The sequence below is a fragment of the Arachis hypogaea genome, chromosome 8 (genome assembly GCF_003086295.3).
Source record: "Arachis hypogaea cultivar Tifrunner chromosome 8, arahy.Tifrunner.gnm2.J5K5, whole genome shotgun sequence".
NCBI classification, from domain to species: Eukaryota; Viridiplantae; Streptophyta; class Magnoliopsida; order Fabales; family Fabaceae; genus Arachis; species Arachis hypogaea.
Window position 1 is genome coordinate 44,160,942 of NC_092043.1, and position 24,490 is coordinate 44,185,431.

At 29.6% G+C, this 24,490-nt stretch overlaps 2 protein-coding genes across 2 annotated transcripts; one reads left to right on the forward strand and one right to left on the reverse strand.

Annotated features, from left to right (window-relative positions):
- The first annotated feature begins 3,598 nt into the window (after positions 1-3,598).
- LOC112705406 (annexin D3-like) lies at positions 3,599-6,532 on the forward strand. Its single transcript, XM_072200255.1, has 5 exons — positions 3,599-3,874; positions 4,495-4,725; positions 5,184-5,396; positions 6,172-6,261; positions 6,323-6,532. The coding sequence occupies exons 1-5, from the start codon at positions 3,599-3,601 to the stop codon at positions 6,530-6,532; spliced, it is 1,020 nt and encodes a 339-aa protein (XP_072056356.1).
- A 977-nt stretch (positions 6,533-7,509) lies between these two features.
- Positions 7,510-19,954, reverse strand: LOC112707665 (annexin D4). Its single transcript, XM_025759533.3, has 6 exons — positions 19,819-19,954; positions 19,359-19,534; positions 15,056-15,274; positions 9,298-9,522; positions 8,512-8,580; positions 7,510-7,975 (listed from the first exon to the last, which is right to left on the reverse strand). Exons 1-6 carry the CDS (start codon positions 19,862-19,864, stop codon positions 7,763-7,765), a joined length of 948 nt encoding a protein of 315 aa, XP_025615318.1. The 5' UTR covers positions 19,865-19,954; the 3' UTR covers positions 7,510-7,762.
- Positions 19,955-24,490: the final 4,536 nt, after the last annotated feature.

The window sequence follows — 24,490 nt, forward strand, 5'->3', positions numbered from 1 at the left end:
ATACAAATATAAATACTGAAAAGTATGATACCGCCTGAATTCGTGCATGTCCTATCTTGATAAGGGTTATGTAGATTTTTTTCATAGTACGTGTCCAAGAATACATGATAGAGATCAAAGTAAGGAATCAGTTCCCTCAAGAGTTTATGTGAAGAAAAAGAAAAAGAAGAAGAATAAGAAGAAGAAGATGGAAACAAAAATGGAAAAGAAGAAGACAAAGACGAAAAAAGATATATTTTACGTTATTGAAATGCGCGTGTGTACACGTTGGTGTGATAAAAATTATTTTTAGTGAGTTTGAGCCAACTTGATTAGACTTAGTTACTAAAAACACTTATAGCTCGGCTATTAAAATAATTGGCCCATAAAAATCACTTTCCAAATCACCCAAGTAACATTGGTCAAATCTGTGAATTTCGCTAGAAATTAGGTTGGAGAGTTGCATTTAAATTTAACTTAAAACAAATTTGATTAAAAAAAAAAAGCAATTCATTAGAACAAATATGCATGTCAAATATAACATAAAAACAAACTCTCTTTTATTTGGCAAATTTAAAACCAGGGGCAATAATAGAAAATTGGAAATCAACTTAGCTATTTAATAAGCAAAATGCCAAAATGTTAAGGTTCAATTTCTTCAACTCCAAAAAAAAGAAAGGTTCTCAGAGAAATGGCCTCATTGATTGTGCCACTTCCAAGTTTTCTGCCTCCTCCTGAAGAAGACTGTACACGACTCAAAAAAGCTTCAGAGTGTAAACTCTTTCCTTTCTCTACATATATCAGATTTTTGCTTTCAAAATATGAATAATTTTATGTATATATAACATTTTTTGATATAGTATTGGTTTATTTTTATGTTTTATTTGATGAAATATCGAGCTTCATTCGAGTTGAATCTCATGTTACATATAAAAACATGTTCTATTCATCATCGACATCTTTTTTGTTTCTTTTCCTAATTTATAGTAAGTTCCCTTTTTTAGTGTTGAACTCCTTCCTTAAGAAAACAAAATGTGGTTCAAATATTACATTCAAATAACATAACCTTGTTGTTTTTAATTTTTTTTTACACAGCATTCTTAAGAGATGAGAAAACAATAGTGTCAATTTTGGGACACAGGAGTGCTGAGCAAATAAAAGTAGTGAAAGAAACTTATCAACACCTCTACAATCACTCCCTTCTTGATGATCTCAATTCTAAACTCTCTGGTGATTTAAAAGTATGTTCCGTTTTTACCCCCAGCTAATTTATTTTTCTTTTTCTTTTTTTTTTCTTATTCTTGTAAACAATCTTAAAGAGTGAGTCATATCAAAGTAGATTATAAAAAGTCATAAAAAACCAATTTTCATGCCACAATACTCGCATTTGCAACAACTATACAAATCTACAACCATGACTGCATCCATGTATAACCGCCTAGCAATTTATTGAATCTCTGATTTTATATTTAAGAAATTGCAAGTAATCATTTTATATAGGTGTATGAATTAAAGCCCATTTCATCCGTGTATACTCTTTTTATGAAACCCATTTTGAATTAGAATCTTGAAGTTCATAGATATATTATTGTTATAAAATTTCATTTTAAATAAATTTAATGTATTTGTCTTTATAATGGATATAAAAACTAGCTAGTTCTTTGATGTTAGACTCGTGTGGTTGTTCAACTTCGATGAAAGTTCGTTGGCACATATGATTTTATGTATTTTGGTTTAAGTTATATAAATGTCATTTGATCATAGGTAACTAATTATATTTGAAATAGAAAAAAAGTGTATGTAACCAACACTATATATTTTGCTAATATTTTAACGAATCAGTCAATTTTATAACAAAATGTTGAAAAAAAAAACATCAGTAATCATTGAAAAACAAATCAAAACTTAACAAAAAGAAACATTTAAAATTATAGAAAAAATATTAAAAAAACTACTAAAAATAATCTAAAATCATTGAAAAGAACGTCCAAAATCTAACAAAATAGAACATCTAAAATCATAAAAAAATTCAAAATAACAAATAAAAATATCCAAAATTTGAACCTCGTAAAAACTAATAATTGAATAACAGATTTGAAACTCTAAAAAAAATATTTAAATCAAAACAAAAAAAATATAAAATAATTGAAAAAAAAAATATCAAAAAACAAAAAAGAAACATCCATAATCAAAACATAAGAAAACATTTAAAACCTAACAAAAAAACATGCAAAACCTAAACACATTGCTAACGTGAGAAGTAGCGGGACAGCGAGAGACGACGACCGTGAGCGATGAGGTCTTCGATCCTTGGTGGCGGAGTGAAGGAGAGTAGCCAAGGTAAGGTCTCCGAACAACAACAGTTTGGGCTCGGAAGGGCGGCAAAGCTCAAGCTCCACAACGACGGTGACGCTTTGACAGAGACAACGCAGACGAGTCATGGCAGGCGACATAGACGACAAATGAGAACGTAGACAATGGACGAGGCCGTGAACGGAAACAGTGGAGAACCAATTGTAGTGAGGTGGTGGAGGCAGCAGTGCGAAAGAGTGTTTCTGTAAGAAAAGAAGTTTTTTTTTTTAACTCAACTAACAGTGGTTATAGTTAACTAGTAGCCTAATTGATTGCCTAATAAAATTGTTTAAATATATGTTTGGATATGCGGATATTTACTTCGAGTAAATTTAATTGGCTTAAATTACTGAATAATAAAATACCTCTTTATACTATATAAATTTTATTGATCTAATTTTAAATCATATTATATTATATTATTTTGATAATTAAGTATGCCGAATTTGAAAAGTTTCTAATATCAAAAGATCGGTAATCTAATTAACTTCATAATGCGTAAATATTTTTTGACAATGTAAATAGAACAATGCATTATATATGTGTGTATATATAATTATATATACACAATCTATTTAGCAATTGGTTGTGCATTTTCCGTAATTTGAAGTTGTCAGGCTTAATTTTCTTTATGCACATAATTGATTAATTAAGTATGCATAGGTAGGCTCTTAGATAACAAGCATTATTAATAAAATCATGTATTTTACTTATTCCTTACTTTAACCTTGTTCGAATTTGATCTAATTCTCATTTGATTATTGCAGAAATTTTAGTATTATTTCATCGAAAGTGTATAAATATTAGTTAATATTAACTAATTTTTTATTGTTAAAATTATTTTTTTTAACTCTCACTAAAAAAATGATGATTGAGATTTAGGGATTAAGAGTAAAAATTTAGAGTTAAATTATGACAACCATAAAAATAAAGTTATATATATTAGTGTTAAGAATGTATTAATTAGAAAACAAAGAGGTGGAAAAAATTGTGAATATAAAAGTAAGAATTTTGGTGAGTAGACAATGGAGCTACAAATAATGTGAATAATGGATTGTACTATATATGTGTTGACTAAAACAAAAAAATATTTCACTTCATTTATCCACCACAACCTTAGTCACTCTCCTTGTCGCGCCGTCACCAACACACCTCACCGCCACTGCCACCGTCACTGTTTGAAGAAGCAATGCATTATGCACCGCACCGTATTGTCGCTGTGCCTTTTTCTCCATGCATCATGCTACTCTTGTGCTCTCTGCAACCGATGCCTCCACTGAACATTCTTCTTTCATGCATCGCGCTCCCTGCTCTCAACGTTGCCACACCTTCTTCTTCCATGTGTCACACTACCCCTATTCTTCCCGCAAACGACGATGCCGCTGTGTGTTTTCTTCTCCCCTCCATGACATGGCATTGTCGTCGAGCTAGAAGTCTTGTTTTGCCATTGCTCCAACGCTACACTTCTGCCATTGCTTCCATGCTGCTGCATCGTGTCTTCACCATTTTCATCGCGTGCCGCTTTGCTTCGTTCACCCAAATGGTATAACCCAAATAAACATTTACATCTTAGTGAAAAGAATCATCCACATATATTGTAAAATGAACATCCTAAGGAGTATGTGCATGTAGAATCAAGCAAATTAAGTAAATTACCAATGGTATATCTAAATAAACATCCACTTTAGAATGAAAAGAACCATCTGCATACATAGTAAAATGAATATCCGACTTAATTGATAAGAAATAAATAACGAGACAGCAACTGTGAAAAATACCGGAGTCACAATACAGCAGCGACAGCCTAGCGGCGGAAGTCTGAACGACAGGCGGTTAGAGAAAATGGGAGAACGGTGCAAAGAGATGGAAGGTGACATCGTTTGAAAAAAATGATTCAAAAAATTCAAAATTATGATAAAACCTAATTAATTCAAACTTTAATTTTTAAAATTAAAATTAACTTTCTTTTTTTAATCTATTATTTACGTTGTTCAGAAAAAGCATTGCTCCTATATACTTTTTCTAAAAACAAAAAGATCATTTAGAAAGAGACGTTGAAATTAATTACTAGAAGTTTATATTCCCTAATTAGACTATTTATTTTCATCTACTTATACATGATATTTTTTTCATACTGACTTGAGAATTTGTGAAATGCACCAGAATGCCCTAGTTCTCTGGGTTCATGAACCTGAAGTAAGGCATGCAATGTTGGCAAACAAAGCATTGAAGGCTATGACTAATAAGATTAAAGAACTACAAGTTGTGGTTGAAATAGCATGTGGTAATAAAACTCTGTATGTTAATGCTGTGAGAGAAGCTTATATTGATCTCTATGGTTGCACAATTGAGGAGGACATTCTAGATTGTGTTTATGATATGCCACTTAAAAAGGTGAGAACATAAACTTATCTCAAATTCTCTTCCCAATTATTTTAGTTGTGTTTTAATGATTTTTATTAACATGTAATAATTATTACGTAAAAAAAATTTTTCAGTCAAAATAATATAGTCTTTTCCTAAAGTTGCAACTTGAATAAAATACATGTTAAAGTAATAACAATAATTATGCTATATATATATAATATATATTAAAAATCTGCTACCAACTTAATAACTCATATAAAATATATATTAAAATATAAAATATATTTTACAAATAAGTTCAACACATATATTTATTTATAAATACATATATAACTAATTTAATGACTGATTTTTAGTGGAATTTAGCATTTTTGAGAAACAATTATTGGTTCTATTATATTACTGCCATTGAAAATGTCATGAATCAAATTAACAATATACATGCAAGGATGAAGATATTTATAATTTTATATATTTTTGTGCAGACTTTGCTAGCTCTAATAAGCTCAAACAGGCATTCAAAAGAGACAACAAAGAAGGAAATTGCAGTGGAAGATGCATCTAAAATGCATGAAGCCATTAGGAAAAGGAGATTAGATGATGATAGCTTTCTTTGGATACTTTCCACCAGATCCATTTCACAGCTCCGGGAAACTTTTGCAACTTACCAACAACTCTTTGACCACTCATTGGAGCAGGTTCATTATTATTATTTATTATTTTTTTATTGTTATTATTATTAGGTTTAATTATTCTGTTGATCTTTATAGTTTTGCGAATTTTTTAATTAGGTTTTTGTACTTTTTTTCCTTTTAATTGAGTATTTGCACTAATTTTTTTTAATTAAGTCATTATACTTTTTTTCCTTTTATTTGAGTTCCTGCATCAATTTTTTTTTAGTTGGATCCCTATAAAATTAAGTCAATTACTGCTAAGAGGGACCTAACTGAAAAAAAAAATTGGTGCAGGGACCTAATTAAAAGAAAAAAAAGTATAGAAATTTAATTAAAAATTTCGTTAAACTATAGGGACCAACAATGTAATTAAACCTTATTATTATTATTATCATTCATATTATTATTTATTTTTTATTTTTTTAATTAGCTACTATTAGTCACCTTTTTTATAGTAAAATTATTTTTTTAACACTAATTTTTTGGAGGGTCTAGAATATAAAATTTAAGATTTATCGTTTCGAATTTAGAATTTATGAGTTATGATTTTTTAGGATTTAGGATTTAAAGTGGCCAACAATAACAGTGATTAGCCGACAGAGTGAAATTGAGTTGTTGAGAAAAAGAAGAAGAAAGAGATAAAAAAAAGTAAAAATATAATTTAAAAAAAATTAATATCAACCAAAAGATAGTTAGTTATGTAATTAAATTGAGTAGATATTTATCCATGTTGGTATTTATAAAAGCACATTACTTAATTATTAGATGCACGTTTGATTTTTTTTTTCTTTGTTTGTAGGACATAGCAAATTGTGGCGAGGATGATTTAGAAAATCTGTTAATTGCAGCAATACGGTGCACATGCAATCCTGAAAAACATTTTGCAAAGGTGGGTGCTTTGTAATAATATTTGTTGTTAAGAATAATAAATTAAAAAGAATCTTTAACAGGTTATAAGAGAATCTATGATTGGGATTGGAACCGATGAAGAATCGCTGAACAGAGCAATTGTGAGTAGAGCAGAAGTTGACATGTTGAAAATAGAAATTGAATATGCTGCCATGTTTGACTCCAACCTTGTAAAAGATGTCTGTGGAGATACCTCAGGAAGCTATCAAAATTTCTTGATGACTTTGATGGGGAAAGATCCTCTTGAATAATCTTGATGGATAATGTATCATGCTCTTCAACATTCAATTTCTTTGTAGATTGCACAATGAATAATAATAAAATACTTATTCAATATAAGTAAGAATATTTTAATTAAATATTTTTTAAAGTAGCATCGACTTATTTAAGACGAAATTGTGATATTTCGGGATTTGTCACGATGATAATGTTGTGAACGTGGCTGTTCGATTTAGGGTTAATTAATCTTACGAAAAACTCAGGTTGAAGAAATTCTCGCAAAACACAAGATCTTGATGATTAAAATATAGAGATCTAATTATAAATTTAGTAAAACTATAAGAATTAATAAAATAATTAAATTTTAATGAAATTCATAGTATTACCCTCAAATTTGAGTAGCTTGAATAATTGTGTTGAAAAGCATTTGATTCTCAACCTGAAAGCATAGGGAATATTCCCTTTGAAGTCCATTTTGTTTAGTTTGTTCTTCCCATGTTTTGCTTGAAACACAAGTTTAATTAAAAAATAAATAACATTTCTCATAAAAATTTGCACTCCATTTTTAATCCCGAAACGAGAACCAAACTTTTAATAAGGGATGCAGATTTTGTAATCCCATCACAAGAATAATTCTTGATAACTAGCTTAAATCAATTAGTTTTAAAGTAATTAGAGTCTAATAAATTGATTGAGACTTTAGGCATATTCGATTTTACTGTCTCTTAACCAACTTTATTATTATCTATATAAAGGAATCATTTTGACTAATATGACTATGTTATAGTGATTATAATATTTATGGTATTTTAAAAAATATTACTAAAATTAAAATAATATTTTTTATTATTAAACAACATTTTTTAAAAAATGTTAATTAAAAAAATATTATTAAAATATAAAAAATATACCTTGAATTTTAATAATACTTACATATATAATTACTATAGCCACCATAAAATAATCATATTAAAATTCACCGTATAAAAATTAAACAATACTAGCAACATTTATCTATTAATGCGTTATTTTATTTTCTCTTAATAATAACAGATAATCATAGAAGCAATAGGTAAAGCATCATGCTTTGAAAGATCAATAACAAACCAAAGGAATATTTTTTTCCCCTTTAATTTTTTTTTTTTTTTTTTTGGGAAGGGGGGAGATACAAATTATTTAAGAAGATAATACAAAATCAAATCTCAAATCTCAAATTTCAAATGGGAAGTGGGTCTCTTTTGTAATTTAATTTCTTCAACTAATTAATTAGATCCTCTTGCAATTAAGTTTAGCAAGAAATCCTTATAATTCCCTTTAGCAATCTCTTGTATTTTGTGTGGTAAAGTAACTCCATAAAGGTTATTGTAATCGGCCATTATCTCTTTAATATCAATGTCAGCTCGAGTAACAATCACACGACCAAGTGCTTTTTTAGTGTTCTTATCAACATCAATTTTCAATGCTGAATCCAAAACCTGAGGACACAACACAATAATAATAATAATAATAATAATAATAATAATAATAATAATAATAATAATAATAATAATAATAATAATACTTATAGATATAAAAAATAAATTAAAAGAATAATAATGTATTCTTTAGAGATAGATTATTTAAAGTTTAATTATTTTGTCGATCTCTATAGTTTCATCGAATTTTTAATTAGATCCCTATACTTTTTTATTTTTCAATTAGGTTCTATACCATATCAGATTTTATAACTAAGTTTCTACCGCGACAAAAACGTTGAAATTAGAATATTCTGTTAAACTATATAGAATATTCAATCAAGTGTTAGGTATATTCGTTTTGCTTAACGGAATATTCCGTTAATTCCAGCGTTTTTATCATGATAGGGACTTAATTACAAAATTTGATATAGTATAGGGACTCAAAAAAAAATATAAAGACCTAATTAAAAATTCAGTAAAATTACAGGGACTAACAGAATAATTAAACCATGATTTAATTTCTCAATATATGTATATACAGCTTCAAATATTACCTTACAAAAATATATTTGAGGGGTACAAAGACATTGCACAGCCTCTTTGAACCTTATGTCATCAAGATCCTAGTAAAAGGAGGTGAAATTTTTTGTAAGAACTAGTTATTAAGATTTATCAACAGAAAATGGTGTACAATAAAATTACATGAGGACTACACTATTATAAAATTCTTGCTCTCTAGTGTCTACAAATAGATACAGAGGCCGAACCAAAATTTTAATAATAGAGGGTCAAATTCTTATGATTAATATTAATCACTGTATTCGACCGTGAATGTTTTGATTGTAAACTAAAAAATAGGTCTATGATCATTTAAAATATCAATAGTGGAATGAATTCTTAATAAAATAAAAGGAAAAATTAATTAATTTTCCGTTTTATGCATGTAGCAACAAACTCTTAAATAGAGCTCAATACCGCGGTGGATTAGTCTTTAGTCTGTTGGACTGAAAACTACGGTAAAAAATCAAACAATTTAATTATTATATTAAATAATTTGTTCATAAAAAAATATGTGATCAATTTGTTATTTTTCTAAAATATATTAGAAACTATTTTATTCTTATTTTATTTCAGTTTATCAGAGGTTAATAATATTAAAAACTATAACGCTAATACTAGAGAAACAAAAAAAGTTAAAATTTATTTTATTTAGTATTTATTAATTATTGTAATAATTAATAAATATTAAATAAAATAATAAATAAATATTAAATAAGATAAATTTAAATGATTTAAATTAATTATTTTTTATCCTCCTAACATTATCGATAATTAGATACCTCATCAAGGTTCTTGCCAGAAATATCTTTGTAGTGGTTGTATAGTGCTTTGAGATGAGGCTTGCTTCTTGTTGCTAATATCCTTATGACTTCATCATCTTCATTGATAGGTTTCTTATGAGCATTCTTAATCACATCATAAATTATTTTTGCCTCTGATTTTGCATGCTCGTTCTTAATCTTTGGTCCTTCATACCTATAAGCACTTACAAGTGCTACCAAGAGCTGTTTGTTTCCAAAAGCAATAAATAATGTTATTCAATTAAATTATTATAAATTGTTAAATATTGGCATAAAATATATACGATCAAATCAATGTAAAAGTTAATAATGAATTAAAGCAAAATAATTTCTCGAACAACATACAACTATAATTGAAGCAGGTTTAATTATTATTCTATTTTCTTTTTAGGGTAAACTATATCAAAATCGTCTCCAATTTTTTATAATACAAACAAAAATATCTTATACTTTTGATAACGTAAAAAATATCCTCAAAATATTAGAAACGACCACAAAAAATTATTTTTTATATAGATGATAAATAATTTTTTGTATTTGATAAACTACTTATATGATTATCCAAAATTTTAGTAGAATAATTGGATAACTCTTTAAAAAGTATATACAAATAAAAAAATGCATATAATTTCAATCTCTATAAACTTTTATTTTTAAAAGTATTTTTGGTTATTGACAAAATAAAATCGCAAAAAAAAATTACTTAATATCAGTGGCTAAGAGAAGGGAGGGATAAAAAATCAAGATGTGTTGAAAGGGCTATGATCAAGGGAGAGACTGCGCAGACATTAATTCTTTTGGGTTCCACCAAATTCCTTTGACCTCACTCTTACCGTTTTGTTAGTTCCTCTTTGTGTAAATCACAATTTCTTTTCTTGTCTCATCAAATCTTGTTGGAAGAGGTTATTGTCATATCAAATCTTTTCTCTTTTTTCATCCCTTGATTTTAGGAAACAACTTTTTAGTTTTTTAATTTCAAATAAAAGAAAACCTCTTTGATTAATAACCGCTCATTAATGGTCTTTAACTCCCTCAAATTCTCTCACCACTCAACATTTAATGCACCCCTAACCTCCCACATCTCTCCACTCAATTTAGTTCTCTTTTCATTTTCTTCCTTCTACTTCTCCATTTTCATTATCATGAAAAAAAAATTGCTCCAAGAAAAAGTGAACGAATTCTCCTCTCCCAAAAACCTTTCACTCTTCAAACCCACACTCATATACACATTCATTCTACTTCTTCATCCTCTCCCTCACCACCATCCAAGCACACAGACACCATGAAAAGAAAAGTAATAACAACAAAGACATCTTCAAGAAAAAAGAAGGAGAAGGAACCCGTGGCTGAAGAGGAAGAAGAATCCCACACCTCACCTCTTCCATCACCACCGTCATCACCACCAAAGAAGACAACACCTGGACATAGTTCACAAAAGACCAAGAGCTTCACGTTACACAACACGAGGGAGCCAACAAACTTGGAATCATTGGAATTCAAAACTAAGTTCAACAAACCTCATTCACACTATAACCCAGCCAGATTCAATTCATGTGCCTCCTATGAATTCCACAAGAAAGTGTTGGAGAAACGCCACCTCTATCCTACCTACCTAGTGAATCTGGACTCACTCTCGACAAAAGGAATCAACGTCTCTCCTCTGTTTGAACTACTGCAATGGACTCCTCTACTCTACATTCAGAAACATATTTATCCTGGATTGGTACGAGAATTCTATGCTAATATGAGACTGATTGATGGTACCATTCACTCTTATGTGAAGCGGGTATACATGACTCTGAATTATGAGACCATCAGCGCTGCCCTAGGCTATACAGATGAGGGACCAAGAGCGTACATGACTGAGAAATGGGATTCTCAGGTTGGAGTCACACACAAAGTTGTTCTGCAACACATTTGTGCTAACTTATCTGGCTTGGATGGCTCTATTCCTACTCACAAGGTCCTCGGACTAAAAACTCTCTTCTGCACTGAATCATCACCCGTATTCTTACTCCTCAAAGTGGTTCACATAACAGAGTAACTGTTTCTGACTCTCTTGTACTCTTTACTCTTGTTACTTTTTCTTTTATCTCTTTCAGTTATCTTATGATAAGACACATGTGGGAATCAGTTAAGAGTACCAAAAAGACAAATATGCCTTATGGCATATTTTTCACCAATATCTTTGAATATTTTAAAGTTGATTTAACCAATAAGCTATAGAGAATAAGGTCTCAATGATTAAAGGAGGAGGAGCTATGAAGGGAACCAAAGGAAAGAAGTCATTACCCTCGGACAGTGAGTTTGAAAGTCGGCCTGAGTCTTCCAAGACAACAGAATCGATCAAAGAAATTCTCACAGAGTTCTCCAACATGTTAAAGCTAATGGTGAAATCATACAAGGAAGCCCACAAACTAGTCTATGAAAATGAAAGGGCTTGGGTCAAGTGCAAAGATAGGGTAGATCTCATGCTACAGAGTTTTGAGGAAGAGATGGATGCTGCCACTGATGATGATACAGATGGTTCTGAGTACAATTTATCTGATGATTAATCACTGTGGTTTTCTTTTGTTGATATTTGGCTTGTTTCGACTCAATCTGATATTGTAGTCGTTTGCTTAGATACTTTAGACCTATGACACTGTGATATACTCTTGGTATTTTGGTTATACTTTGAATATTTTGCTTCCAATGCCATTTTTTGCAGGTGCCCCTTTGATGACAAAAGTGGGAGAAAATGATTGAAAAATTGAAATTAAGAAAACAGGGGATGAAATCCTTTGTGGATTTATGATAACCCTTGTTGTGGTGAATCTGGTTGATGCTTGTGCCTATAGCTTGTGATGCAGTTTTATCTTTGTAGATATGACTACTGTATTTTGAGTTAGAGATATGCATTTGATCTGTCTTGATTTATCTTGTGGATGCATCTGATTTACCTTGGTAAATATGCTTTGGATTAGGAATATATTTGATTTACCTTGGTGAATATGTTTACTGTTTTAAGAATATTTTTACTTTTGGCAGTTCCTTTAAGCTGTAATATGTAAATAAATTCTGATAGTTGCCATGTTTTGAGATGATCATGCTTGATTAAAAATATTTTCCATGCTCTGATTATTTTGCTCTGATATGTTGATTGAAAAATATTTTCGAATAGATTGAATAGCAACTTCTTGAAGCATCAAAAATATTATTGGTTGATATGTACTCAATTGCTTGTAAGTTTGAGCAGAAAATCAATTTTATGATAACAAATGAGTTTTGTTTATCACTCCAATTCTGCTCATAAATCAAGCCATTCAATATCTTACATGTTATATGTTGAATAACATTGTTGCCTTAGGCTTGATAAAAATGTTACAGGTAAGAGCTTCCCTTGGTAAAATAGCATACATTGAGGGGGAGCCATGTAACAAGTGGAAAGGAAGGAATCCAAGTATTCAAAAGGGAGTATTCTAATCCTCAATTTCTTTCCATTTCAATTTTTAATAATATTTGTCATCAAGGGGGAGATTGATGAGTTTGAAAAACTCTAATTTAAGTTGATGATGATCAAATATTATTAATATGATTAATTACAAAATTATTAATATGATTTTAATTCATATGCTGATTAATTAATTTTGCTATGCAGGTTTAATTGGGCCGATCGAAAATAAAAGAAAATTGTTGCAAACCCATATATGCACTTTACCTTCAGCCTTGATGTTAAATTGATAAGATTATGTTAGCTGAAATAAAGTCTTGCAAAATTGAGCCAATATCAAGCCCAGTGAAGACAGCCTCATGCACAATTATAATATGAATGTTGGCTGAATTGTTTAGTTAGGGCAAAATTTAATCTTTACTATGAGCCCAAATTATTTTGTTTACTAGCTTGCTTGGTCCGAAACCATTAAGCAAAGAAAACAAAGCTTCATGCTTCCAACGGATCTTATTTCTTTATCATGTGATGGAATTCAAATTTTATTAAGATGAATTAATGCAGTCCTTAGAACCATAAGAAAGAAATTATGATTAATTAGATGGTTGGCCTTAATGAAAGCACGCTACTCAGCAAAGAGGGAAACAAAAGTAACTCACTTTTGATTACTTTGTTCAAACTCATTTAATTGCTTCTCTTTCTACTCTATCTTCTCTCTCATCTCTCTTTTCACTTTCGGTCACTTCCATCACAGCAACCATGTAAGCTTTTGCAAGCTACCAAGATGAAGCTAGAAGCAGCTAAAGATCATTACAATGATGGCAAGAAAAATAAAACAAAAAGTATGTTGTGGCTAAGATCTTTAACCAAGAAAGGAAAGATTTGGTGAAGAGATCTCAGCCTCTCCATACCAAAAATGAAAGAGAAGATCTCGGTTAGAGAAAGAAGATTCTTGGAGGGATGACTTGTCTCTGATTCTGCTCAAGCACCACAGGAGGTAGCTATAGTGGCTACGTGATGGAAGAGGCAGAGGATGGAGCAGATGAAGTTGTCATCATCATGAAGCATCAAGGGCTAGGAGTCCATTTTTGAGTGCAAAGAAAGATGAAAGGCTCGGATTGATGATTATTGGTGACCAAGGAAAAACCAGAGGTAATTGCATGTTGGTTATTGCATTCGGTTACTTCTCCTCTCTCTCTGACCGAACCGGTTTGCATGAAGAAGAAGAAGATTAGCTTGGTTCTTTTGGTTTCAACCGTGGAGGCTTCTCCCCTTATAAATAAGGGTGAACAGCCAGGGCTTGAAGAAAGGAGTGAGAGTGCAAGGCACAGAGTTCTCAGAACTACCTAAGCTAACATATGTTCTTCTCCTTTAATGTATTCTGTTTTGTATTTTTCTGTTTAATTTTGTCTGTCTTGAATCTCATGAAAAAAGACAAACTGTGAGGTTTGTAAGAAAAAGGCATAGAGCGAAAAAAGGCAGAGAGTGCAATAAAAGAAAAAGTCATAGATGTCCTTAGAGTTCCTTTGTACATCTGTGTTGTGTATCATGATTCTGTGAGAATCCCCTTGTAAGTTGGGTTAGCACTTTATAGTTGAAAACTTGGCAATGACCAAGTCAAGTTCAGGATTGGGTTTTGATTCTGGACTTGTCCCAGATAGGAAGGGTAGTTCCTAGGGAGAATTGGTGTTTGTAATCAAAGATGATTATAGTGAAATTCTATCATTGTTGTGATGGAGACTGGATGTAGACTGCACTGCACTTAACAGCTGAACCAGGATATATCTGGGTGTAATTTTCTCTCTCTTCTACTCTATTTCTGTTTCTGCTGTACAGGAGATAAAACAAAAAATATCTCATGCCGGGTCACGAGATAAAAAGAAAAACTCTCGTGATTGGGTACGAGACAAAAATCCAAAAGTCTCCAGAAGTTGTTCCAAAGACCAGCAAGTGTTATTAAGTGAAAAAAAGGATTAAGATTCAACCCCCTTCTCTTAGCCACTGAAACCATCAATATCTATTTTACATTAGATATTTTTGTCACGTTTTAAAATATTTTAAAGACATTTTTATCATTCACAAAACTGAAGATATTTTATCGAAAAATGGATCCGCTCAATTTTTTCTCTCAATTGTTTGATAAAGTGTGATATCTCACCTTACAATTTTTAAGTGGAACCAAGAAAAAATACGTGAGAAAAGATATTGAACGATAAAAAATTACACTTTATCAAACAATTAAAAAATTGAAAAAATAGCTTTTTAAAAATTAGAGACGATTTTAGTAATTTAGTATTTTTGAATTACCTTGCGCTCAATGCCATGAATGTGAGAGGCAACATCCTCTTCAATGGAGTGATCAAAGAGAGAATGGTATGCCTTTCTAGCTCCCAATAACTCTTCAGAAGATCTTGTGCATGCTATCTCAACCAACACTCCATATGATGCTTTTCCCTTCTTTATTGCTTCTTTTACTAAACGGGCATCCCTCTCCCATGGATGCATGGACCACAACATAACTGTGTTCTGAAATCAAATACATTTAGGATAGCACATTTTAGATTATTGAGAATAAAATATTTTTTTGAAAAAAAGGATTTAATACCTAATATAACTCAAATTTGATTATTTCAAACATAGTTTAGTTTGACATTAATTAAAAAATAAAAACAATTTATTAGTTATCACTACTTATCAAACAATTTATTTGGTGTAGTTGCATTTATGAAAGATGTGAATATACATATCAAATATCATTGCTAAAGGTGTTGGTAGAAAAGATGAGATGTCTAATTTGTAGACTTCTAAATGACTTATTTGAATATACCGATCAGGGCAAATTCAAAGAGTGTCTATATAGGAGCCTATGATAGAAAAATTAAAAAAAACTTGTAAAATGGAAGGTGGAACACGTATCAAAAGTTAAAAAAAATTAGTCATAATAAAGCAGTAATAAATAATCTTTCATTATATCATATGAGCTTGTTCAAAATGTCGAAGACAATGGTAAAAAAATTATTTCCTTCCAATCAAGTTTTTTTTGGAGAGAAGAGAAAGAAAAATGTGATGTCTACAATTAGTTAGAGACAAATACAAAATCCTAAAGAATACCGAGGTTTGGAAGTCAAAAATATCATAAAAAAAATACTACATTACTTTTTAAATGGTAGCGGAGATTTTTAACGAAAGACGAACCCCTTTAAAAGCACTTTGTACCATGTAATGGTAGTAATATGACAAAATTTGTCATAGAAAATAGAGAACCTAAATCAAATGGGCCTTGGAGTGACATTATTAAAGGCATCAAAGTATGTAATTGGTTAAAGAATATTGCGTGAAAAAGAATTAAAATATACGTGGGAAATGAATATAAAACATGATTTTGAAATGATACCTTAAAGATAAGTTTTCTAGACCTTATGCAATCTTGTCAAACAAAGCTAAAGTAATAGCAAATTGTGGTTTCTCGAATGGTTTATCTTGGTACTGGAATTTATAATGACATAAATGTCTTTTTAAGTGAAAGAATAAACACTGAGAAATTATATTACTTGTTACAAAACATTTTTTTAGTTTCAGGTATATATCTAAAATGAAGCAATATGGTGTTTATGAGAAGATGGAAGCTTTTCAATCAAATTCCTCGTTAATGCGGCGGTAGAAAAAAAAAATCTGGAACTGATTGAATCGAAACAAATTTTTGACAATGTGTGGAGGAGAACAACACCTTTAAGGATAGAGATCATGGTTTAGAGTACAATCCTTGAAAGATTAAACAGAAAAAAAAGATTGGTAAATTTGAATATTATAAATCATAATAAAGCTGGTTGTGTGTTATGTGGGGATCGGAAGTTGTTGAGAACGAAAATTACCTCTTTATCCATTACAATTACGTGAATTTGGTGTGGATAAAAACAATATAAATGAGTGGGATAACTCGGGTTAGATCGAATGACTTTAAGGCTTTCTTTAATATATGGTGTAATCAAAAGTGGTTAGACTTGTAAGGAAGAAATGAATCAATTTATGGTTTGCTATTATATAGTTTATATGGAAGATGAGAAATAAAAGAATATTTAAGAATAAATAAGTTAAAGGAGAAGAGGTTTGAAAAAAGAAAATTATATCATTGGTATGAATGGGATAAATTTAATAATGTGAGTTATTATAGGAGGATAGAAAGTCTAGGGAGGAGTTTGGAGAAAAAAAATTTTAAAAAGGAGATAGAAAAATATGATAGTAATTTTGTGTGGAGTGTATCAAAAAAAAAAAAAAAACAAATGATGACACTAGAAGCAGGGACGGATCCAGAAATGATATATACATATAATATTAAAAATTATGTAAAAAATTATATAATATAAGATGTCTTACAAAAATATATCGACAGAGAATATATTTTAAAATAAAAAAATATGTATATACTTTTGACTAACGAAGTGGTCGATTCTTCGTATAATAAAATTCACCGATAATGGAATTTGTGTCAAATTTTTTAGTAATTTTCTTTTCAATATAATTAAAAGACAATTAGCAAGAAATTCATCTTTTATTTTAATTTGTTTCTAAGTTATTTTTCACAATATTCATAATTGAAAAAGATCTCTTAATTATATCAGTTGAAACAAAGAGAATTAATATCAAATGAATAAAAAAAGACGACCACAAGAAGAAAAAGAATTCACTTGATGAAATTTAAAAAATTTTATTTAATTAAAAAATATTAGTAAATAATATATTTTTCAGATTTCTTTAATATTGTTATTTACTTTTTAGATATTAAAAATTATTAATATTTAAATTAGACTGAATTTTTATTTATATTAGACTAAATACTAAATAATTTTTTTAAATTAAATTATACATAATAATTTATTACTATTAATAAAAGTTGAGGGCCGAGACAGTCACTCCCCCTTATGTCCGTCCCTCTCTAGAAGGATATATTTTAAATACAAACCATTGTCCTCTAGTATTTTTGTGTAAATTTTTAAATGCAGTTAATAATATGGCAGCAGAGGTTGAAGAAGTAGAACCGGTAATCCAATTTATATTTAAAGAAGTAATAACAGCCATGGAAAAATTGGTCATTGTCACAAAGAATCATACTTTGACACAATTGACAACAAACAAATATACCAGAAGTTGAAACCACAACTTTGAAAGAAACAAATGGGTGAATTTGTTAAAAGATTGTTAGATACTGAAATTTCTGTTAGAAAAAAAGTGTTAGGGAGTCAATAAAATATTTTTACAATATGTACAATGAGTTATATGAATTATAAAATGAACATCACTTATAATATTCAGAATAACCATCTGAATACTAAGGATAATAAATATCTCATGTCATAAAATTACTCATCTCAAAAATTAGGTACTAGGGATAATAAACATCTCATGTCATAAAACCACTTATCCCAAAAACTTAAGCTGATGCCATGTCATCATACCACTCATTCCAAAAGTTTACAAAAAAATAACACTAATGGTTATATCTCTAATACTCCTTAAATTTTCATTGTACACATTGTATAAATATTTCATTGGCTCCTTATACTTTCTCTAAATTAATTTCAATAACCCAGATCATGCATTAAACCCTAAATCTCAAATAAAATTGTATCTAAAGTCCAAAAGATAATATATCTAAAATTTAAAAGATAATTATCTAAAAAACAAAAAACAATATTCAATTTTATTCTCATTTAATTCCAAATAAAACATGATAATAACTTATTCAATTCAGCATTTAAAACAATAAATAATATTACCATTATATAAATTATTTAATTTAAAATAATATAATTTAATATATATATTACACACAAACAAATAAAAAAATTAAAATAATTTCCTAACAATTTCAACATAACGGAAAAAGATTTCGAACACATCGATAGATGGAAGATTATTGCAATGTCGAAGAGATTATATAATCAACCATAAGTCACTGATAAAACTCTTCTCCCCATTTAGGTCGAAGATGTAACTTAACAATAAAAAAAATAGAAAAAGCTACCTACTCTTTCTCTCTTCTTTTTGGGTCAAATGCAATCTAAAACTAATTAATTCAAAAATATCTTTCGACTAAAAAAATCTAAATCAAAATTTCTAAAATAAAATATCGTTATATAAAGGTATATTTTATGCACTATAATTATAGTGATAATGAATTTTAACAATATTTTAAAAAATTAACTAAAATCAAAATAATCTTTTTTATTATTTGAAAAGATTTTTATTTTGAAAATAAAAAATAAAAAATTATTAAATAGTTTTGCTTATAAATAATAAAAAACCTTAATTTTAGTTATATTTTTTAATTTTTACCAAATTTTCATAATCATTAAAATCACTAGTTATGGCCGCCGTGGTATTCCCTTATATTATTAAACCAATTAGTATTGTTTTATTAACATTTTTTATATGTTCATATATGAATTAGTCAGCATGAATTTCATATTTTTCTTTTAGTAAAGATAATAAAGGTTATAAAAATATCTAAAAAAAAGGAGGAATAAGGGATAAATACACGACTATACGTTTAATTATTGTGAAATATATATAAAGTAAATAAATCGAAGAAATAAAATTATTAAGAATGTACCTTAAAACGGACAAATTCATGCTTGAGAAGACGAGCATAGTGATCATCCCATCTCTGAAAATGGCGTTCTTTATCCTCAATGAACAAATTTGGTGTCTTCTTTCTGAAAGCTTCTCTCTCCAATGGATCCCACTTTCCCAATGTTGTTACCAATGCATTCTCCTCCACTCCATGCCCTGACAATAAAATTAAATATTTTTTATAATTTAAAAATATCTGATCGACTATTAATTTAGTTAAATTAATTCATATAACTAGATTGTCAAATGATTATCTATTAATATGTCAGGGACCACATGAAAATTTGGTTCTCTAAATATATAGATAAAATCAATAAATAAAATATAGATATATTTTTTTAATATGCTATAAAAGTGACAGTGACTTAATGTAATTCTTGAAATTAAAAGGATGGAATAGTATAGAAGTTGGATAGATTTGAAAGAAATTAGAAAAGAACCTGAGAGTGCTTGGGTGAGAGCTTCTAACTCTTGATTGAGTTCCATTTTCCAAGATTATGGAGTTTTGTGTATGTAGCACAAGAAAATGAGATTATGAGATTGAGATGTGTTCAATGACGAAGGGCATGTATGTTTCACTTTATATTAGCCTGGAAGGTTATTTTCGTCATTTTAGTGTGTATTGAAATGTAGGAATAATTTTAAAAAAATTCAAATTAAGGCTTGATTTGCTGTAACAACATATTTATTAATTGATTAACAATGTAGTTTTTGCACGTGGAATAAATACTCTAGAAAAATGGTTACATCACAAAGACTTGAAATGACACATTTGTCCCTTAGGAACCAGTTTAAACTTCTGTGTTTGGTAATGTATAAAACCTTCAATGTAACTTTTCTTTTTTTATTTTATTAAAATAAAACTGAAAATGGCCAAAAATATTTTTTGTGTTTTTAATCATTTATAATAAAAATTTAATGACTTTAATTTACCTATAAATAATAATTATTAACATTTGTTGACCTATTTTGTCTAAAATTGTTACGATTTAGATACGTTTTTTAGATTTTTTCCGATTTTGTCAATTTAACTAAAAATATTTTTATGGGAAGAGGAGAAAAATTGTTATTCTATGCATAATTCTAAAAAAAATTCTGTAAAATTAAAAGGACAAAGATGAAATATAATCCTAACAGAAAATAGATTAGGATAAATTGATAACAAATAAATTTTCCAATATCAACTTAAGTAGTTGATAGTTATGTTATAATTTGAAGTTACAAACCCATCAACATGTTAAAGTTACATTTAAACTAATTAATGTTTAAAACCCAAATTAGTTCTAACTTTAAGTTACATACAGACTTGAGTTACAAAAGCCTGATAGATATTTTAATTAGGGGTATGTATGGCCGGTCCGGTCTCGAATATTTTAGGGGTTAATTTGGTGTGATTTTATCGGGTATAGAGTCGAATAATGGTCTCAAAAATAGACACGGCCATTATTTTGGGTCGGGTCCGGGCCATGACTCGAGTCACCCGAAGACGGCCCGGTAGCCCGATCATCATACACAATTAATATTTTGTGTTATTAGTGATGGATGATGGCTATTCTTATGTGGAATTTAAGTATTGTAAACCTTAATATTTGTATTATTAGTTATTATAAGACTATAAGTCAATGTTTTTATGTTTAAAATGCATAATATTGTGTTATTTGTATTGATTTAAATATTTGGTATTATTAGACAATATTAGTATTGATTATGATTATGCTTTAATTTCAGAGAAGAATTGATTCTTGTTATATTTTTTTAAGTAAATTTTACCATACTAAATAATAGTTGGAGTTTTGAAAAATTGGATATTTTCACATGCTAACTTATAAGAAGGTATCAAGGTAATGTAATATTAACAGTCCGGTTTTCATCCGGTTTTTACCCGGTATAATTGTGGTCCGAAAGTATATAGGTTTCATCGGGTCTAGGGTCGGATTCGTGTCTAATAAATAGATTCGATATATATTTCGAGTCGGATCTGGGTCACATCAAACCCGATTTTACCCGACCCATGCACACCCCTAATTTTAATTTTAATTTTAATTTTTTCTAATTGACGATGCTTCTGTCACAAATGATATATACGATGAAAAATAATGAGAGATTATTCATGCACTACTCGTTCTTTCAACAAGTTAATAAAAGATATCAATATTTTGTAACTGCGGCCATGTCCCTCTTTTGTGTGTATATACAAATAACGCCATATATTTGTTTCAATTTCTTGTTTGGCCCCTTCAATTTACAAAAGGTAAATAAAAATTCTATTATGGCCCAGTATACATAAAATATTGTTGCTTCAGAGCGTGGTAATCTAAAATATAGCAGAATCATTATTTTAATAATAGATAGATAGATACAATGAAAAAAGAATATATTCCTTTGTCATAGTCATCTATTTGGTCTCTTTTATTCTTCTTTCCATTGTCATTATTATTATGCAAAAGGCATTAATAATTCATCAGCTTGTTGTGTACCTAACTCCATATTCCTTTCTTAACATTAAGGTATGGGGTGTGAAAGCTCAAATCTAGTTTACGGTTATACTATACGTATGATTGAACAAGTATTGTTTTCCTTTTTTTAATCCGAAATGTGCTCAAACTAACGCCCATTTAAGGTTTAGATATTTTTTTCGTCAATAAATTTTTTTAAAATCACCTTCGATATCTTTTTCTATTAATATTATCCTCATCAATATTAGAAATTATTTTAAAAATCTTTTTTTATTTAAATATTAATTTTTAGACTAAAATACTCATAATAAAAATAAAACTAAAAAAATATTCTCTTCTCCCAAACTTCTATCTACCCTCACTATGAATTCTCTACTCATCTTCTTCTCATTATCATTACCATTTACCATTATCACAAAAAATAAAAATTGAATCTACACACAAATTAAAAAATCACAAAACAAAAAGACTTCATTCAACAGTAGAAGCTTCTTTACGAATTTGAACTAGAGAAGGTTATTACTGTCGTCGGAGGAGAAGCCACAATAGATGGTGGTGGCGCTGCGAATGGCACGACAGAAGATGGAAACGTAGATGATGAAGCCGATGCGGTCTTTTGTCAACATCTGGTGCTCCCTCAATTTCCGCTTTCTCCCTCTCGAGAACCCTTTTATCGCCCTTTCCTTCAAGCGCCTTCTCTTATCCTTCATCTCTATATCTGCCTCTTCCATTTTCACATGGGTCACTGTATCCGCTGTCAGTATTTGCAATGTCGCCTACTACCTTGCCGCCTTTAACTCCCTCTTCTAGTAGCTCTTCTCCATTTTCTGCCTTTCTTCCTTCAAGACCACTGCACCCACAGGGCCACATTCTATGACGGTGAGGTTCTTTATGTCCACACCCTCTACCTTCTCTTCTTGCCACTTGTTCTTCCTGTCGTTTTTGTTTCACCTTTATACTTCTGCCAGGGGTGCTTTGTGGTGGGTCACCAAGAATGAGAATTAGCTTCATAGCATAAGAGTCGTCAATGGTGTTGTGACTTTTGTAACATTTTAACATTCAAATCCTTATATTCGAGTTATAGGTCAATGATAAATCACGATAAAAAAATACACACGTGACGAAGAGTAACACTCTTGGAAAGCAGGGTAAAATAAAAATTTAAAGGTAGAATAGATTAAAGACAGAATATATATATGTATGTGTATGATAGCCATTAGTCACGAGCTACAAAATTTAGGTCGACTAGAATTACAGTAAAATAAAACAGCTGATAACAAATCCTAACTCTCCCAAAGATACATCAAAGCCTTTATAGGCAAAGTTTCCAAAATAAAGATACATACATATACATCGTTAATATTTTCCAAAATAAGGGGAGAGATTCTAAACAAAATACAAAGCATAGTCAAAATAAACTTTGCCATTTTTCATACGAACTCTAGCTCATTGTGAAAGACTAGGACCTGCATCTGAAAAATAAGAATATATACGAAATGAGAACTCTCAACCCATGAATTTTCAGTACAGTAAAAATGCCAAATGGATACTCAAAAAAACTTTAGATCATGGTTTAATCTGTCATAAAAGCACTAATTTTCATTTGTTTGCTTTTGCATATGCTGATTGGATTAGAAATATTGATGATAGAAAATCAATCACTAGTTATTGCATTTATCTTGGCGATAATTTAATCTCTTGGAAGAATAATAAGCAAAGCAAAGTGAGAAGAAGTAGCACTGAAGTCGAGTACAGATCACTTGCAGTAGCACAATCTAAACTTCTCAACATTCAGCAATTATTGGGAGAACTTAGGATTTTTCAATTGATTGCTCCTACAATGTTTTGTGACAATAAAAGTGCATGTCTTCTTGCTATAAATCCAATTTTTTACAGCAGATGTAAGCACCTTGAGATGATCTGCACTGCCTCAGAGACATGGTAAATAAGAAAAAGGGTTAAGTACGATTCGGTCCCTAAGGTAGGGGTTAAAAATTTTTTTTGTCCCCAACCTTTTTTTGCATTTGAATTTGTCCTTAAGGTTTAACTTGGTTTTAAAATCATCCTTTGGACCAAAATATCCTTCTCCTTTTTTACCAAAATCCTCATTTTCTATTCTTCTTTTTCTTCTTCTCCATCACAGTATCATCTCTTCTTTTTTTTCTTCTTCTTCGTCAAAGCATCGGCAACAATAACAATGAAACAATGTAATAAACATAAAAAAAAGTAAAAATATAAATAAAAAAACAAATCTGTATAATATCCACCACTATCTCTCTCAACTCCAAAGAACAACAACAACAAAAGAAAAAGAAGTAGAAGCAACCAAAAGCATCAACAATAACAATGAATAATGAAATCAAAAGTAGAATCAGAAATAAATGATACAGAAACAAAAGAATCATAGAAACAGAATAGAATTAGAATCAACAACAATAATAGAATCAGAATTAGAAATAATGTAATTAACAAAATTAACAAATCCACAAATAAATAAAATTCAACAATATAATTAATAGAAGAAATAAAAGAATCAACAATATAATTAACAAAATCAACACATCAGAAGCAGAATTGGAACCCTATGGAGGACCAGCGGCGAAGACGCGAAGCATAGCGGCGACTGGAGAGGAGCAACAATGATCGGTGAGCGAGC

What these genes read in the sequence shown, in the direction of transcription:
- LOC112707665 (XM_025759533.3), bottom strand. Translation starts at nt 19,864, where the DNA reads ATGGAACTCAATCAAGAGTTAGAAGCTCTCACCCAAGCACTCTCAG. An exon ending in TCTCACCCAAGCACTCTCAG is followed by an intron (nt 19,535 to 19,818) that starts GTTCTTTTCTAA and finishes TTTTATTGTCAG; the next exon opens with GGCATGGAGTGGAGGAGAAT. An exon ending in ATGAATTTGTCCGTTTTAAG is followed by an intron (nt 15,275 to 19,358) that starts GTACATTCTTAA and finishes ATTTGATTTCAG; the next exon opens with AACACAGTTATGTTGTGGTC.
- LOC112705406 (XM_072200255.1), top strand. Translation starts at nt 3,599, where the DNA reads ATGCCTCCACTGAACATTCTTCTTTCATGCATCGCGCTCCCTGCTCTC. An exon ending in TTGACCACTCATTGGAGCAG is followed by an intron (nt 5,397 to 6,171) that starts GTTCATTATTAT and finishes CTTTGTTTGTAG; the next exon opens with GACATAGCAAATTGTGGCGA. An exon ending in CTGAAAAACATTTTGCAAAG is followed by an intron (nt 6,262 to 6,322) that starts GTGGGTGCTTTG and finishes AATCTTTAACAG; the next exon opens with GTTATAAGAGAATCTATGAT.